The 16,642-nt window shown below is 35.7% G+C and overlaps 3 protein-coding genes across 3 annotated transcripts in view; 1 reads left to right on the plus strand and 2 right to left on the minus strand.

Annotated features, from left to right (window-relative positions):
- Positions 1 to 2,659, minus strand: part of dazap1 (DAZ associated protein 1) — a 50,507-nt gene extending 47,848 nt beyond the window's left edge. The window contains exon 1 of the mRNA XM_058072570.1: positions 558 to 2,659. The gene's annotated coding sequence lies outside the window, so the exon portion shown is untranslated. The remainder of the gene's footprint in view (positions 1 to 557) is intronic.
- Positions 541 to 4,750, plus strand: gamt (guanidinoacetate N-methyltransferase). The gene is made up of 6 exons (XM_058072573.1): positions 541 to 935; positions 2,310 to 2,455; positions 3,460 to 3,523; positions 3,627 to 3,694; positions 3,907 to 4,017; positions 4,515 to 4,750. Exons 1-6 carry the CDS (start codon positions 743 to 745, stop codon positions 4,653 to 4,655), a joined length of 723 nt encoding a protein of 240 aa, XP_057928556.1. The 5' UTR covers positions 541 to 742; the 3' UTR covers positions 4,656 to 4,750.
- A 1,460-nt stretch (positions 4,751 to 6,210) lies between these two features.
- ndufs7 (NADH:ubiquinone oxidoreductase core subunit S7) lies at positions 6,211 to 15,152 on the minus strand. The gene is made up of 8 exons (XM_058073889.1): positions 15,079 to 15,152; positions 14,548 to 14,584; positions 12,332 to 12,388; positions 12,027 to 12,147; positions 10,567 to 10,746; positions 10,453 to 10,499; positions 10,268 to 10,356; positions 6,211 to 6,526 (listed from the first exon to the last, which is right to left on the minus strand). The coding sequence occupies exons 1-8, from the start codon at positions 15,092 to 15,094 to the stop codon at positions 6,429 to 6,431; spliced, it is 645 nt and encodes a 214-aa protein (XP_057929872.1). The 5' UTR covers positions 15,095 to 15,152; the 3' UTR covers positions 6,211 to 6,428.
- Between the last annotated feature and the right edge of the window lie 1,490 nt (positions 15,153 to 16,642).

The following is a 16,642-nucleotide window of genomic DNA, read 5'->3' on the forward strand; positions in this document are numbered from 1 at the left end:
ACCGCATATTGTTATGTATTGGAATAGAATTGTTAAATAAGGTATGTCTTTGTTCGAGTGTTATGTAACAAGAGTAAAATATATTGCCTCCCTGTGTGGAATCCAACCGGGAACTTCAGCTGTCCTTTGCTGCACTCAAAGAACAAGAAACGTGAACGACTTCTCACTCTGAAGATATTTGATCCCGATTGTGTTTTTATGCTAACAGGGAAGCGTATGTAGATGTGTTTTAAGAGTGAAGTGTATATAAATATAACTAACTCTAGTTATTTCAATATTGATAAACAATAAGCATACAATACTGATTCATTTTGAGCCACTTAAGTGCTACAATCAAAGGATCTCCAAAGGATCACTTATATAAACTGTATCTAGTTTATATAAAAATATTAATATAATTTTAAAAGCCTTAATGACGGCAAGTAAGCGCTTTTAATTATTATTTTTATGATTAATTCATTAACTTGGATAACTCACAATGCTTCAATTGTGCTTTTGACCTTTGGTTTTGTCAGGGCTTCCACTGACAAATTATTCACCAGAGTGAAGCATCTTACTTGGAGACAATCTTGGGCAGAGCGACCACCGTTCCCTGTGTTGAGCTTTTGACCTGTCGTCCAACTCCCGCCGCGTCAGCACGACGAAGCCCGATATAAACGCCGGCCTCTCGCTTTTCGCCCTCCTCGCTGTGAAGACACAGTTTCGGTCAGCCAATCTCCTTGGACTCCCATCGCGACACAAAATGACCACCACCCCCACCACCGCCGCCGGCCAGCCGATATTCTCAAAGGGAGAAGACTGCAAGCCGTCATGGCACGACGCCAACGCCGGCTACAATGACGCCGACACCCACCTGGAGATCATGGGCAAGCCCGTGATGGAGCGCTGGGAGACCCCGTACATGCACTCCCTGTCAACGGTAGCTGCCTCTAAAGGTAGTTTATTTGTGTTTGGTTTCCATTATCGGACAACACTGTTTGTTCGACAGGGTTGTCCGGGATTTGGTTTAGTACGTTGCAGTTTGAACATATAAAGTAACTTTATGTGTATAAGCCCGTGATGGAGCGCTGGGAGACCCCGTACATGCACTCCCTGTCAACGGTAGCTGCCTCCAAAGGTAGTTTAATTGTGTTGGTTTCCATTATCGGACAACTGTGTTTGTTCGACAGGGTTGTCCGGTAGTTGGTGTAGTGCGTTGCAGTTTGAGCATATAAAGTAACATTATGTGTATAATATGAATGAAAAATACTTTTAACACTTTGTATGCGGTGTTTTGTGACATAGCCGTAGTATTACAAGATTTAAAACTGCATATTAACAATCTTTGTTGGGGGTGGGCTGTAGTGTAGATTTTGGTATGAATCTGATACCATGGACCGGTATTAGTGATACTAATAATAATAAAATACTAATAATTGATGAATATGAAATAAAATATAAACATAAAAAATAAAAATAAAATAAAAATATCCAACGACTAGATTTTGGTATGAATCTGATACCAAGGACCGGTATTAGTGATACTAATATTAATAATGAAATACTAATAATTGATGAATATAAAATAAAATATAAACATTAAAAAAATATATATATATATCCAACGACTTTAGATTTTGGTATGAATCTGATACCAAGGACCGGTGTTAGTGATACTAATATTAATAATAAAATACTAATAATTGATGAATATAAAATAAAAATAAAATAATAAAAATAAAAATAAATAAAATAAAATAAAAATACAATGACAAAAATAAAATGAAATTAAAATACAAATAAAAACACAAATAAAAATAAAATACAAAAAATAAAAAAAAATAAAAATAAGATCAAAATAAAATAAAAAATATCCAACGACTTTAAGACAATGCAACAGTACAACAAAAAAATATATATACATAAAATACATGTAGAAGATAATAACTACTACTTGGATCAAGTAACATATGTGAAAGTGAGCTGCATGGTGCTGGGAGAGTTCTCCAGCAGCTGTCACTGTGCTGGTGGAGGTCGGCCAAGATGTCTGCAGGGGGGGAGGCCGGAAAAACTCATCTTTGATTTGCGTGAAAATAGACCCTCACTCACTCCCATGTGTGTCAATTCCCTTTTACTGTCTTATATTTAACATTAATGCATCATGAACAAATCATGAACAGAATATACTGTACTACAGTCTTCGCTAAATCCTTATTATACCCAAATTGTAATTATCAGTGTAAATGATTAGGTGCTAATCAAAAAAAAAAAAAAAAAATCGTATGAGGTTTTCGGGCCACATGCATCCAACTGGTGTAAATCTCCACTAGGTGGTCGCGTTTTGGAGATCGGTTTCGGCATGGCCATCGCAGCCACCAAACTGGAGTCTTTCCCCATCGAGGAGCACTGGATCATCGAGTGCAATGACGGAGTCTTTGCCCGACTGGAGAACTGGGCAAAGTGTCAGCCACACAAGGTCGGTAGAACTTCAACTGATATGCTTTACGGCAGGGGTCTCAAACTCACTGGAGCTAGGGTCTGGGGCAAGGCTGGGCCGCATGTCTGCATCGTTTTTCCATTTATACTTTTTTTTTTATTTACAACATATTGCGCAACTGCAGGGTCTTGAGACACATGCTAACTCGCAAACTAGAGAGCTAGCGACCTAAACGGTAGCCTTCAAGTTATTTCCTTTCAACTTAAATAGCCAAAAACTTACCACTTCCACACGGATAGGGAGGATAACTATTAACAGTTATTTAACCTTTAACATGAACATTAATCAAACGTAATAATTTTTTCTGGGTACATGATACCATACAGCATCCATATCAAACTTGCGCGGGCCGCACTAACATTAAACTTTCATATCAAGGCGGGGGGCCTCAAACTAGTGTCCTGCGGGCCACATTTGGCCCGCGGGCCGCATGTTTGAGACCCCTGATATAGATGCTGTATGGTATCATGTACCCAGAAAAAATTATTACGTTTGATTAATGTTCATGTTAAAGGTTAAATAACTGTTAATAGTTATCCTCCCTATCCGTGTGGAAGTGGTAAGTTTTTGGCTATTTAAGTTGAAAGGAAATAACTTGGAGGCTACCGTTTAGGTCGCTAGCTCTCTAGTTTTGCGAGTTAGCATGTGTCTCAAGACCCTGCAGTTGCGCAATATGTTGTAAATAAAAAGAGTATAAATGTGACTATAGTCGTGTTTTGTCATGTCTACAGGGCTCTAATAATGCTTTGTTCATTTTAATCTGAAAAAAATAATTTGTCTACCCACCAACTATATGTAGTTTCTTAAGTTTTTATTATTTGCCGATTTATTATTATTATTATATTTATTTATTATTGATTGATTTTCTTTATTCTTGATTTGTTTATTTATTTTTCATCTTATTTTGTGTAGAAAAGACCCCTGCTTTACGGTAATAACGCGTTAGAAAAGAGTGAAATGAGGTTTTTTTTGTGTCACCACAGGTTGTCCCTCTGAAGGGTCTCTGGGAGCAGGTTGTACCCACGTTGCCAGATAATCACTTTGATGGTATGGAATGGCTGCATATGCAAATAATGCATGAATGTGGCAGCATCTCGTAGTATAAAAATGACAGGAAATGTGTGTACAAGCGTGTTCCCCTGTTTTCCAGGTATCCTGTATGACACTTACCCTCTGTCCGAGGACTCATGGCACACTCACCAGTTTGACTTTATCAAGGTTGGTAGAGAAACCGAATGGATTAGCATCTCGATTGTTTATTTATTAGGGAGAAAAACTCACCAAATTTGCACTAAAGTAGATATCGCAATAGATGCTAATTTAGTAATATACAATGTTACCAAGCATGCTTTGCGGTATATCAAAATAGACCGTTTGGCATCTAATGTACATTTAATGGTTTGGAAAATGGTCTTAACGCATCTTTTTAGGGTCACGCGCACAGGCTGCTGAAGAGCGGCGGCGTGCTCACCTACTGCAACCTGACTTCCTGGGGAGAGCTTCTCAAGACCAAATACGACAACATCCAGACCATGTTTGAGGTCGGTTGCCGGTTCACGAGCAGGGGAAAGCACGAGGCGGGTTTAATGGCCTCCGTCTCCACTAGCATTTCGGCTTGGTTGCCAAAATATCTGTGTGGCGGGGGGGGGGGGGGGTCCCAGACGTGGGCGGAGCTAGACACGATTCTGCCCGTTGATTGGTTGTTTCTGCAACTGAATGAAAAACAATGAAAGTCCACCATGCATACCTAGGGGCCCACTTAGCACCCGTGACAAGAATAACATGCCTTTATGGGACACGTGTCAATGTCAGGAACTATATGACCCACGCAAGACAAAGTCCACTTTTGGAATTCTACGGAATGCCGGAATTTTTTTTTTTTTTTTTTTACTATTTTTGCATGTTACAGTTAATCACTATTGAATTTCCCTTTATGATCCCCATTGAGAAATCCACATTCCCATCCATCCATAATTGTAACACTTGGAATATTACTGATAAAAATGGCGGCCGAGTTAACTCTTGTTAATGATTTCAGGAGACCCAAGTGCCCCATCTGCTTGATGCCGGCTTCAGGAAGGAGAAGATAAGCACTACCACCATGGACATTGCACCGCCCGCTGAATGCAAATACTACTCCTTCTCCAAGATGATCACCCCCACTATTATCAAGGAGTAAAGTGCAAAATACTGCTGCACTTTTTTTTTTTTTTTTTTACTACTATGTGCCTTCTACTCTGATCCGCTTCTAATAAAAACAAATCCAGATCAGGTTTGTTGGTGAATGAATGCCACATAATACATATTTAGCTTGCAGGCGTGTGCAGTAGGCTTTACACTGTTTAGCAGCTATTTCATGCATTTTTAGCTAAACAGTAACATTACTGACACCTAGTGACCAAATTAGAGTACTACACATGGGTCATAAGAGCTTATAAGATTAAAATAGATTTTTTTGTTCAGAACAGGGGTCTCAAACTCAATTTACTTGGGGGACACTGGAGCTAGGGTCTGGGTGAAACTGGGCCGCATCAGGTTTTCCAACAAAAAAAAAAAATGCAGTTATTAAAAACAAAAAAAATGTAAAAACTTTGCTTTGGTTCCAATTTTCTACAATAAAAGCTCTGATAAAACATTCCACTGTTCTCAAATATCTTACTTTTTATTTTTCAACACAAAATAAGATGAAAAATAAATAAATCAAGAATAAAGAAAAATCAATCAATCAGTAATAAATAAATATAATAATAATAATAAAACGGCAAATAATAAAAACTTAAGAAACCACATATAGTTGGTGGGTAGACAAATTATTTTTTTCAGATTAAAATGAACAAAGCATTATTAGAGCCCTGTAGACATGACAAAACACGACTATAGTCACATTTATACTCTTTTTATTTACAACATATTGCGCAACTGCAGGGTCTTGTGACACATGCTAACTCGCAAACTAGAGAGCTAGCGACCTAAACGGTAGCCTTCAAGTTATTTCCTTTCAACTTAAAAAGCCAAAAACTTACCACTTCCACACGCATAGGGAGGATAACTATTAACAGTTATTTAACCTTTAACATGAACATTAATCAAACGTAATCATTTTTTCTGGGTACATGATACCATACAGCAGGGGTCTCAAACATGCGACCCGCGGGCCAAATGTGGCCCGCAGGACACTAGTTTGAGGCCCCCGCCTTGATATGAAAGTTTAATGTTAGCGCGGCCCGCGCAAGTTTGATATGGATGCTGTATGGTATCATGTACCCAGAAAAAATTATTACGTTTGATTAATGTTCATGTTAAAGGTTAAATAACTGTTAATAGTTATCCTCCCTATCCGTGTGGAAGTGGTAAGTTTTTTGCTATTTAAGTTGAAAGGAAATAACTTGAAGGCTACCGTTTAGGTCGCTAGCTCTCTAGTTTGGGAGTTAGCATGTGTCTCAAGACCCTGCGGTTGCGCAATATGTTGTCGTTGTGTTTGAGACCCCTGGTTCAAAAGAAAGCTTTTGGGTTTTGTTTTTTTTTGGAAAACCTGATGCGGCCCAGACCCTAGCTCCAGTGGACCCCAAGTAAATTGAGTTTGAGACCCCTGCTTTATATACTTCTTTCCTTTTATTTGGGTGCATTAGTTAAGTCAACTTTAACAGGCGCCACCTCGTGGCTGTGCTTTGACATGACATGACAGCAAAATCCATGTGAGCAACAACAAACCACATCCATGGAATAACGTTGGATATAACTTGAATGCACGTTTTAATGAAGTGCTTCATTTGAAGGTCGGAACGTTATGTTAAATAACATCATGACTTTATTCAGGTGTTTTCCTAACAGCTCCATATGGAGAAGACCGCTATATGTTCCCGAATGAGACCAGAAATAAAACACTTACAAGCCGGGGTTACACGCGCGCACACACACACACACACGTCATACATACATTAGAACGCCTTCATCACTTCCGATACCAAATTGCCAGCTTCTTCTCACGTTTGATCTTCCTCTGCAACTGCAAAGTTCCATAGAGAAGAGCCTCTGCTGTTGGGGGGCAGCCTGCACACACACACACACACACACACACACATCGTCATCTGTTCCTACATCGACTCACTGGTTTGTTTACATTCAGATCCCTCCCGTTTCTTATTTTACTGGATAGTTTTCTACATTAAAAAGCAAAGGTGAGAAAAATACACAGAGAAATGGAACCCAAATCATTTCCTGCATTTATTTGTACCCGGCGTCATATAAGCCTTTTAGCTTCATTGCTAATCCAAAGCAAAACAAGGGCGGGGGTAAAAATCATGTTAATGGTGTCCGGTGTGCACACACAGCTTTAAGCTGTCGTTTCAACATTAAACTTTTGGTATCAAGGTGGGGGGGGGGGCCTCAAACTAGCGACTCGCGGACCGCATTTGGCCCGCGGGCCGCAAGTTTGAGACCCCTGCTGTATAATAATGCACGGATCATGCGCAGTTAATGGTAAAACCTGAATCAAGCTGGGAAGTCCCGCCTTTTCTTGTAGATATGTATTCATGTTATTATTAGCTCATTATTGCAGCTGTTTTTATATATATATATATATATATATATATATATATATATATATATATATATATATATATATATATATATATATATATATAATATATTATATTATTATATATTATATATTATATATTATATATTATTTATATTATTATTATTATATTATATTATTTATATTATTATATACAGTAAACCTCGGATATATCGGACTCGGATATATCGGAAATTCGCTCACAACGGACAGATAAAAAAAGAACCGATTTTTCTGTAATGCATTTCCAATAAAAATTCATTGCATATTATCGGATTTTTTTATAACGGATTTCGCCTATTTCGGACAAAATCTCCAGTCCCGTTCCAATGCATTTCCATGAAATTTCCCTCGCATATATCGGATGGCCGCATCGTGGCGCTCCGATTCGCCGAATCGTGACAGGCCGCTATACGACGTCATTTGCAGCGTTGCCTGCGCGTCCAGGTACATTGGAAACATAGTCAAGGAAGTGCCTTTTTATTACGGATAAAATCCGATTTACGCATATACCGGATATAAATCCGATATATGCGTAAAACGGACATTTTCCGGTATACGCATATAACGGATTTCGCTTATATCGGACAAAACCAGTGGGAACAATTGAATCCGATATATCCCAGGTTTACTGTATTATACTAATATTTACTATATATATATTATATAGTATTTTAATATATATTTACTATATTATTAATAATATTTACTATATATCTATATTTACTATATATCAGGCCCAGTGTTTTAATATGTAATATTTACTATATATCAGGCCCAGTGTCAGTATCAGCTGATACTGACACTTGGGGGCATGATACCTGGCCTGATACCAGACAAACCATGTGATAACCTATAAATATTTACTATTATACTAATATTTACTATACTATTTACTATTTAACCGCTGACATGTTGACAGAGCACAGACAAACGCAAACACAAAACAAACGCTGTGTGTTCACGCTCGTGCGCTGTTCTCTGATTGGTTGTTTGTCCGGGCCTGATACCAGACAAACCATGTGATGATCTTATTATCACATACTATTTAATCATGAGCTTATTATCACGTACTATTTAATTAATTAAGGACCATTATGTTTTCCAGAAAATGTTCAGTTTATTACATGTATTATATCTAAAACAGTGTAAACGCAATAAATGCAAAAATATTTCAACAATAATATTTTATCAACAGTCTTATTTTATCAATGTCTGACAATTAAAGTTCCATTAATCAAGTTTGGGGTTTTTTGGTGAATACTTTCTACCGGTCTTTGTTCGTTCTTGCAGTTGAGCAGTTGAGCCATTCAGAATAAAAGCTTGAGGTCGCTCTTGGTTTTCCGACTTGTATTTTTGCATTTTTCGTTTTTTCGATCATTTCAAGAGTGTCCTCCTCATTAATGGTGATGAAACGTTCCATTTCTAATTTTTCTGTTTGCTATTTTCCCGATTTCCCTATGAAGGTTGAGGGCTGATACTGGGCCTGATACCAGACAAACCATGTGATAAATTATAGGTTATCACATACTACAGCAGGGGTGCTCACACTTTTTCAGCATGCGAGCTACTTTTAAAATGACCGAGTCAAAATGATCTACCCACTACAAACATGCAAAACATCTATTTATTTTCAAATGTATTGAGGATTATTTGTACGTACAATGTATGTTGATGTATCTTACATAACCAAATGAGCCAATATTGCAAAACACACATAATTAACTATTAACATTTTTTGTAATTACCTGAGTTTACTTTGATGACTTGCACTGAATTGAACCAGCCAGGGATGCATAGTCCGGACAGTAGCTGCTGATAGCCAGCCTCAAGCACACTTCCAAATGTTTATCAGTCATGGATAATATCCGTATCACAATATCCGTATAATATTCCATATCCGTATGGAAGTGATATGTTTTTTGCCTTTTTACTTGGTCCAGCTCCTTCACTCATTTTAGTGACCATAAACTTTAGCGAGGTCTTAAAATCTCGCAATTCGCCGACTAGCTTAGCACTTTGCATCGTTGTTTACGCATGAGCGGTGACCTAAAGGTCAAAATTCAGTTGTCATCTGATTGGTTGTCCTGTATGTCAATCAAGTAACGGGGACGGATGATAGGCTGACATCGTAAGTTCTGCTGCACTTAGAGACGTTGTTCGATTTGATTGGTCACCCGAAGGGCAACATTCAGTTGTCATCTGAATGGCTGCCCTGTATATCAATCAAGTGACGGCATTGATGCTGGGATGATATTTTTGTAATGTCACGCCGCGATCGACCAGCGATCGACCAGTACCACCTTCGCGATCGACCGGTAGCTCGCGATCGACTTAATGAGCACCCCTGTACTACAGTGTTAATTGGCCCTGTACCCTAGAAACCGCCCATGAATGATACGGGAAAAGGCCGAAATGATACTGTGTCAAAGCTAATTTGCTAATTGGGTCAAATTATTACGTTTCATTAATGTTCATGTTAAAGGTTAAATAACTGTTAATACTGTACATTTGAATATGAAAAAAATAATTTCTCTACCAACTGTATGTGGTTTCTTACGTTTTTCTTATTTGCTGTTATTATTATTATTATTTTACTTATTTATTACTGATTGATTGATTTATTGTCTTTATTCTTAATTTGTTTATTTTTTTAAATTTTATTTTGTGTATAGAAAAATAAAAATTAAGATATTTGAGAAATATGTGGAATGTTTTATCATATATTTTGGTGTGGAAAAGCGGAACCAAAGTACTGAAAAAGTGTCGGGTATAGCAGAAGCAAAAGCATTGAAGATATTTTTTTTTTTATTGATTTTTTTTTCCAGTTTTTAATAAATGCGTTTTGTTTTTTTTTTGTTTTTGTTTTTGTTTTTTTTTTTTTTAAACCTGATGCGGCCCCGCTTCACCCAGAACCTAGCTCCAGGTGGCCCCCAGGTAAATTGAGTTTGAGACCCCTGGTATATAGTGCAATAAAAAAGTCAAGTTCTGTGTTTTTCTTCAGAAGTTGTTGAAGAATTAGACGATGTCGGCAGGGACGCCATGATGGATGTTTTCGTCGTCGCGAACAAGAACGGGCGTGGGTAAAACGCGGACTGCGGTCTAAATAAACGATTCTAATTGGTCCATTTCAAGATTTGCAAGGATTTGGTTCTGGTTTTGGAGATTCTCGACATATTGCGGTCTGTGTGTGTAATTAGTGCAGATAATCCTACCTGGAACATAAATGTCCACCGGTACGATGCGGTCACAGCCTCTGACGACGGCGTACGAGTAATGATAGTAGCCTCCTCCGTTAGCACAGCTGGATGAGCAAAGTCATGACATCGTGATTTTTCATCTTTGGTTAGAAAATTAAACCGGAAGACTAGAAAGTTCGGGAAAAAGTCGGCAATCGTACCTTCCCATGGAAATGACGTATCTCGGCTCAGGCATCTGGTCATACACCTATAAGAAACGAGATATAAATAAATGTTTTGGAGCAACTTCTCAGCATATAATTCTTCCCTCTAACCTTTCGCAGAGCTGGAGCCATTTTGTTAGTCAGCGTTCCGGCCACGATCATCACATCGGCTTGTCTGGGACTGGCTCTGAAGACGACTCCGAAACGGTCCATGTCGTAACGGGGCGCCGCCATGTGCATCATCTCCACCGCACAGCACGCCAAGCCAAAGGTCATAGGCCACAGGGAGCTCTGAAAGCGCGTAACACAACGGCACCGTGTATTCTATTGATCGTACATATTTACTGTATTATATTTGTAATATTATATAACGTTGTTCTTATTTTTAGCACTCCCTTTTCCCGTCAAAGTGCTTTTGCTCAGGCTGCATTTGGAAAGAAGAATTTGTTCTTAAATTGCTTGCCTGGGTAAATGAAGGTCAAATAAATAAATAAATATAAAATATATAAATATAAATAAATACAAATAAATATAAATAAATATGAATAAAATAAATGAAAAAATAAAATAAATTATAAAAATAAAATAAATTATAAAAATATAAATATTGTATTTTAATGCATCGTTTACTCTGTTTTTACTCTACTCTATTTTTATTTATTTTGTTCTTAAATTGCTTGCCTGGGTAAATGAAGGTCAAATAAATAAATAAATATAAAATATATAAATACAAATAAATAAATATAAAATATATAAATATAAATTAAATAAATTTAAAAAATAAAATAAATTATAAAAATATAAATATTGTATTTTAATGCATCGTTTACTCTGTTTTTACTCTACTCTATTTTTATTTCTTTTGTTCTTAAATTGCTTGCCTGGGTAAATGAAGGTCAAATAAATAAATAAATATAAAAAATAAAAATATTAAAAAAATAAAATAAATTATAAAAATATAAATATTGTATTTTAATCCATCGTTTACTCTGTTTTTACTCTACTATTTTTATTTTATTTTTACTATTTTTTTATTTCTTTTGTTCTTAAATTGCTTGCCTGTCAAATAAATTGCTGTCAAATAAATAAATAAATATAAAATATATAAATATAAATAAAATAAATTTAAAAAATTAAATAAATTAAAAAATTAAATAAATTATAAAAATATAAATATTGTATTTTAATGCATCGTTTACTCTGTTTTTACTCTACTCTATTTTTATTTTGTTCTTAAATTGCTTGCCTGGGTAAATGAAGGTCAAATAAATAAATAAATATAAAATAAAAATATATTGTATTTTAATGCATCGTTTACTCTGTTTTTACTCTACTCTATTTTTATTTCTTTTTCTCTACTGTAAAGCGTTGTTGAGTACTCTGAAAAGCGCTATACAAATAAAATTATTATTATTACACCTCTGCGATGAAAAGCTCCGTGTCAAGAACTACTGCACTTGGCGCAGCTGACCCCGAGCGCCTGGCTCTCGCTGTCGTCGTGCGTCGACGTTTGTCGACACATTTGGTCGTTTAGTCGGTACGGTCATAAGAAGGGAGGAGAGACGACTCACCCGACGCGCCCAGTTGACCAAATCATCCAGCTTGGTGATGACATACTCGCCCTTGCTGCTGGCTACGGATGTTGTTTTGGCAGCCGCCACCGCCGTGCTCTTCTCTCTGACAGGAACCACACTGCAAACGGATCAGCGTGCAAAATGCTTAAAAAAAAAACACACACATTCGGTCTGCATTTATGTGGCACGGAAGGCCATGGAAGGGAAGTAAACATCTCACACACACTGATGATGCAACATGAGAAGAACCACAAGATTCTTGCTAGATGACAACCTGTTATTTTCTCATATGAGTATCTCACCTGGTGATGGTGTTGTCGTGGAGGTTCTTCTGCTGAAGAACTAACACTGACATAGGTCTGTAGAATGGAGAACATGTACATAGAGTCTTTGAATAACTCTTTTTTTTATTTTATTTAGGCAAATATATGAAACATTACAGTGCATTTCTTACATGAATAAAAATCTAACTTTCCATTATTTACATTTGTATTCAACTATGTGATCACAAGCCGAAAAGAAGTAGGATGAAGCAAAAGCTTATAAATGCCTACCCCTTTTTGAAAGATATAATCATGTTTTTTTTGTTTTTATTTTATTTTATTTAGGCAAATATATGAAACATTACAGTGCATTTCTTACATTAATCAAAATATAACTTTCCATTATTTACATTTGTATTCAACTATGTGATCACAAGCCGAAAAGGAGTAGGCTGAAGCAAAAGCTTATAAATGCCTACCCCTTTTTTGCAAGATATAATCATGTTTTTTTATTATTTTATTTAGGCAAATATATGAAACATTACAGTGCATTTCTTACATTAATCAAAATATAACTTTCTATTATTTACATTTGTATTCAACTATGTGATCACAAGCCGAAAAGGAGTAGGATGAAGCAAAAGCTTATAAATGCCTACCCCTTTTTGCAAGATATAATCATGTTTTTTTTGTTTTTTTTTTATTTTATTTAGGCAAATATATGAAACATTACAGTGCATTTCTTACATCAATCAAAATATAACTTTCTATTATTTACATTTGTATTCAACTATCTGATCACAAGCCGAAAAGAAGTAGGTTGAAGCAAAAGCTTATAAATGCCTACCCCTTTTAGCAAGATATAATCATGTTTTGTTTTGTTTTTTTTTTGGGGGGGGGGGGCAAATATATGAAACATTACAGTGCATTTCTTACATCAAACAAAATATAACTTTACATTATTTACATTTGTATTCAACTATCTGATCACAAGCTGAAAAGGAGTAGGCTGAAGCAAAAGCTTATAAATGCCTACCCCTTTTTGCAAGATATAATCATGTTTTTTTTTATTTTATTTAGGCAAATATATGAAACATTACAGTGCATTTCTTACATTAATCAAAATATAACTTTCCATTATTTACATTTGTATTCAACTATGTGATCACAAGCCGAAAAGGAGTAGGCTGAAGCAAAAGCTTATAAATGCCTACCCCTTTTTGCAAGATATAATCATATTCATGCCACTGTCTTGTTTTCCCCTGTTATTATTGTTATTATTATTACCATTATTATTGTTATCATTATCACCATTATTATAATCATCATGAATATTACCATTTTCATCATTATAGTTGTAAAAATGTTTAGAATTTTTTTTATTTTTTAATTATTTAATTTTACAGACTTCATTGCTTCCTGTAGAGTGCTGTATCATTCCATCTGTTGTTTTGTGAAATCCGCAGTATTTGTGCTTTAATTGTCAATTTATTATAAGTGTAACATTTACATACAGTAAATCTCGGATATATCGGACTCGGATATATCGGAAATTCGCTCACAACGGACAGATAAAAAAAGAACCGATTTTTCTGTAATGCATTTCCAATAAAAATTCATTGCATATATCGGATTTTTTTTATAACGGATTTCGCCTATTTCGGACCAAATCTCCAGTCCCGTTCCAATGCATTTCCATGAAATTTCCCTCGCATATATCGGATGGCCGCATCGTGGCGCTCCGATTCGCCGAATCGTGACAGGCCGCTATACGACGTCATTTGCAGCGTTTGCAGCGTTGCCTGTGCGTCCACGTACATTGGAAACATAGTCAAGGAAGTGCCTTTTTATAACGGATAAAATCCCATTTACGCATATACCGGATATAAATCCGATATATGCGTAAAACGGACATTTTCCGGTATACGCATATAACGGATTTCGCTTATATCGGACAAAACCAGTGGGAACAATTGAATCCGATATATCCGAGGTTTACTGTATCATTTTCTATATTGCATGTGTCTAATCTTGTGTATTAAAAAACAATAACTTGAGACTGTGTCTGAACAGGTGACCAACCCAAACATTATGCACCCACATCTGTCATAATGACATAATAAATAATTGGATAAAGCTAAGGTAGAGTTAGTGGCACAGGTAAAAAAATATCATATAATAGAATATGCAGTAAAAAGGGGGAAGAGTTCTGTAACATGTTAGAGCAATTCGAGAGTGATTCGAAAATTTCTTACCTCTTACAAAAGTTGCCAAACATGGCTAGGCGAGGCACTGCAAAACACGCAAAATAAAAATTATTAAACACACTCGTTTAATAATAACGGCAAGTTTATCATAGTTATTGATGTTATGCCATATCATTTCGTAACTGTCGGTTTTCTGAAGCATCACGACAATGCATGAATATATTAGTTCGATAGAATAGATAGTTTAAATACATTTAAACGATGTAAACGATACGAATATACTTTTTATGGAGACGTTTATCAGGTCGTTTGTGTGGTTTGTCTGTTTATAATATTGCCGTCATTTTACAAAATCACCATCGTCTTGCCTAGCTTACTTGTTAGCTTCCATGCTAACACAGACACAGCAAGGTCAGCGTGCGTATGTAGAAAAACATACTCCTGCGGATACTAACCATGACCAAACGTAACAAATGTGATCTTATGTGTGCTGGTTTTCAAATATAAATCACAAACGACACTTAAATAGCTCTATTAGGTTCACAAAAGTGTATTGTTTTTTGCCAAAACATGACTTACCGACCAACGCCGCCATCTTTGGGATTCTGATTACGTCACAGTGGTTTTTGGGCGTGAATAACCAGTTTTCTGTCGCTAGAGGGCGCTGCCGTAAAGACTAAAATAGCTCTTGATTTATTGCAAGCTGATATTTGATCAAACACTTCTTAGTGAATAACAGTGAAAATGAATGAATTAATGAATTAATAAATTAATTAATTAATATCGGGCTTTGCTTTACGCCCCCTAGTGGCCTGCGTGTAGACACAATTGTAATTTTATAATGTAGATTTAATATATTTTCTGTAATATATACTGCAACTACGTAAATATGACAACTGTGTGTTATTGTTTGCAAATGCAAAAAAATAAAAACAATACATATTATGAATTAGCTCTCATATGACTGATGCGACCAGTTGGCATAAACTGAAAGACAAAAAAATAATTTCATAAATTATATTAACATATACGTTAACAACATAACGCAATGGCAACATGGCAAGCGATACTCACTCGAGGTGCATTCACAGACACTCCGAACTCCCATCATCACAACACCATCTTTATTATGTGTGAATGTGTGGTCTTAATAAACAAAAAGACAACATTCTTATCACCCACACTCAAAATAACTCACTCTAGATGTAAAAAATAATAATTAAACTCACTTATTGGGTCATATAATGCACACAAAACAATGAACACGTCCATAAATGTCTCCTTTGTTCCTGTCAGAGCAAGATATATTAGTATATCTATATCTAGTACTCTGCTGATGATGAACGCACTTAATGTGAGCGTACAATTTACTGCATTTAAGTACGCTCCAGAAAATAACACTCAAAACATGCAAATTTAACTTTAATTGCGTGGTGTCTTTGAACACAACCCTTCATTGCCTATAATAACGCGGTTCAAGAGTGATTCAAATGTTCTGCTACTTAAATACTTTTCAGTTTGATTTAAAATTTCACTTCTTTTAAAGTTGTTTATAATCATTTTATTTTTGAAAAAATTATCACAATTATGGGTTTATTTCCACAATATTTGACCGGCAACTTAATTTTCTAAAAATTGCAACATTAGTTTTAAAACACATATTTTCCATAGATGAAGATGCTACTCTGCTATGAAGCTTGTTTTTATTAGGCTTATTAATTATTTAATAATTAATTGTGTAATAATTTATTAAACAATACATATTATGTATTAGGTCTCATATGACTGATGCGACCAGTTGGCATAAATTAAAATTTCACTTTGTTTGGAGCTGTTCATAATAATTTTTTATAATCATTTTATTTTTTAAAAATTCTCACAATTATGGGTTTATTTCCACAATCTGCTATCCGTGCTGGCCACATGATGATAATGAATGCACTTAATGTGAGCGTACAATTTACTGCATTTAAGTATGCTCCAGAAAATAAAACTCAAAACATGCAAATTTAACTTTAATTGTGTGGTGTCTTTGAACGCAACCCTTCATTGCCCCATAATAACGCGGTTAAAGTGTGATTCAAATGTTCTGCTACTTAAAGACTTTTCAGTTTGATTTAAAATTTCACTTCTTTTAAAGTTG

This window comes from Doryrhamphus excisus, chromosome 5 (assembly GCF_030265055.1).
Source record: "Doryrhamphus excisus isolate RoL2022-K1 chromosome 5, RoL_Dexc_1.0, whole genome shotgun sequence".
In the NCBI taxonomy this organism is placed as follows: domain Eukaryota; kingdom Metazoa; phylum Chordata; class Actinopteri; order Syngnathiformes; family Syngnathidae; genus Doryrhamphus; species Doryrhamphus excisus.

Coding starts and splice junctions, on each gene's coding strand:
- ndufs7 (XM_058073889.1), bottom strand. Junction 12,389..14,547: donor TTTGGCAACTTTTGTAAGAG/GTAAGAAATTTT, acceptor TCCATTCTACAG/ACCTATGTCAGTGTTAGTTC. Junction 12,148..12,331: donor CACGACAACACCATCACCAG/GTGAGATACTCA, acceptor ATCCGTTTGCAG/TGTGGTTCCTGTCAGAGAGA.
- gamt (XM_058072573.1), top strand. CDS start 743: ATGACCACCACCCCCACCACCGCCGCCGGCCAGCCGATATTCTCAAAG. Junction 3,695..3,906: donor ACCAGTTTGACTTTATCAAG/GTTGGTAGAGAA, acceptor GCATCTTTTTAG/GGTCACGCGCACAGGCTGCT. Junction 4,018..4,514: donor ACATCCAGACCATGTTTGAG/GTCGGTTGCCGG, acceptor TAATGATTTCAG/GAGACCCAAGTGCCCCATCT.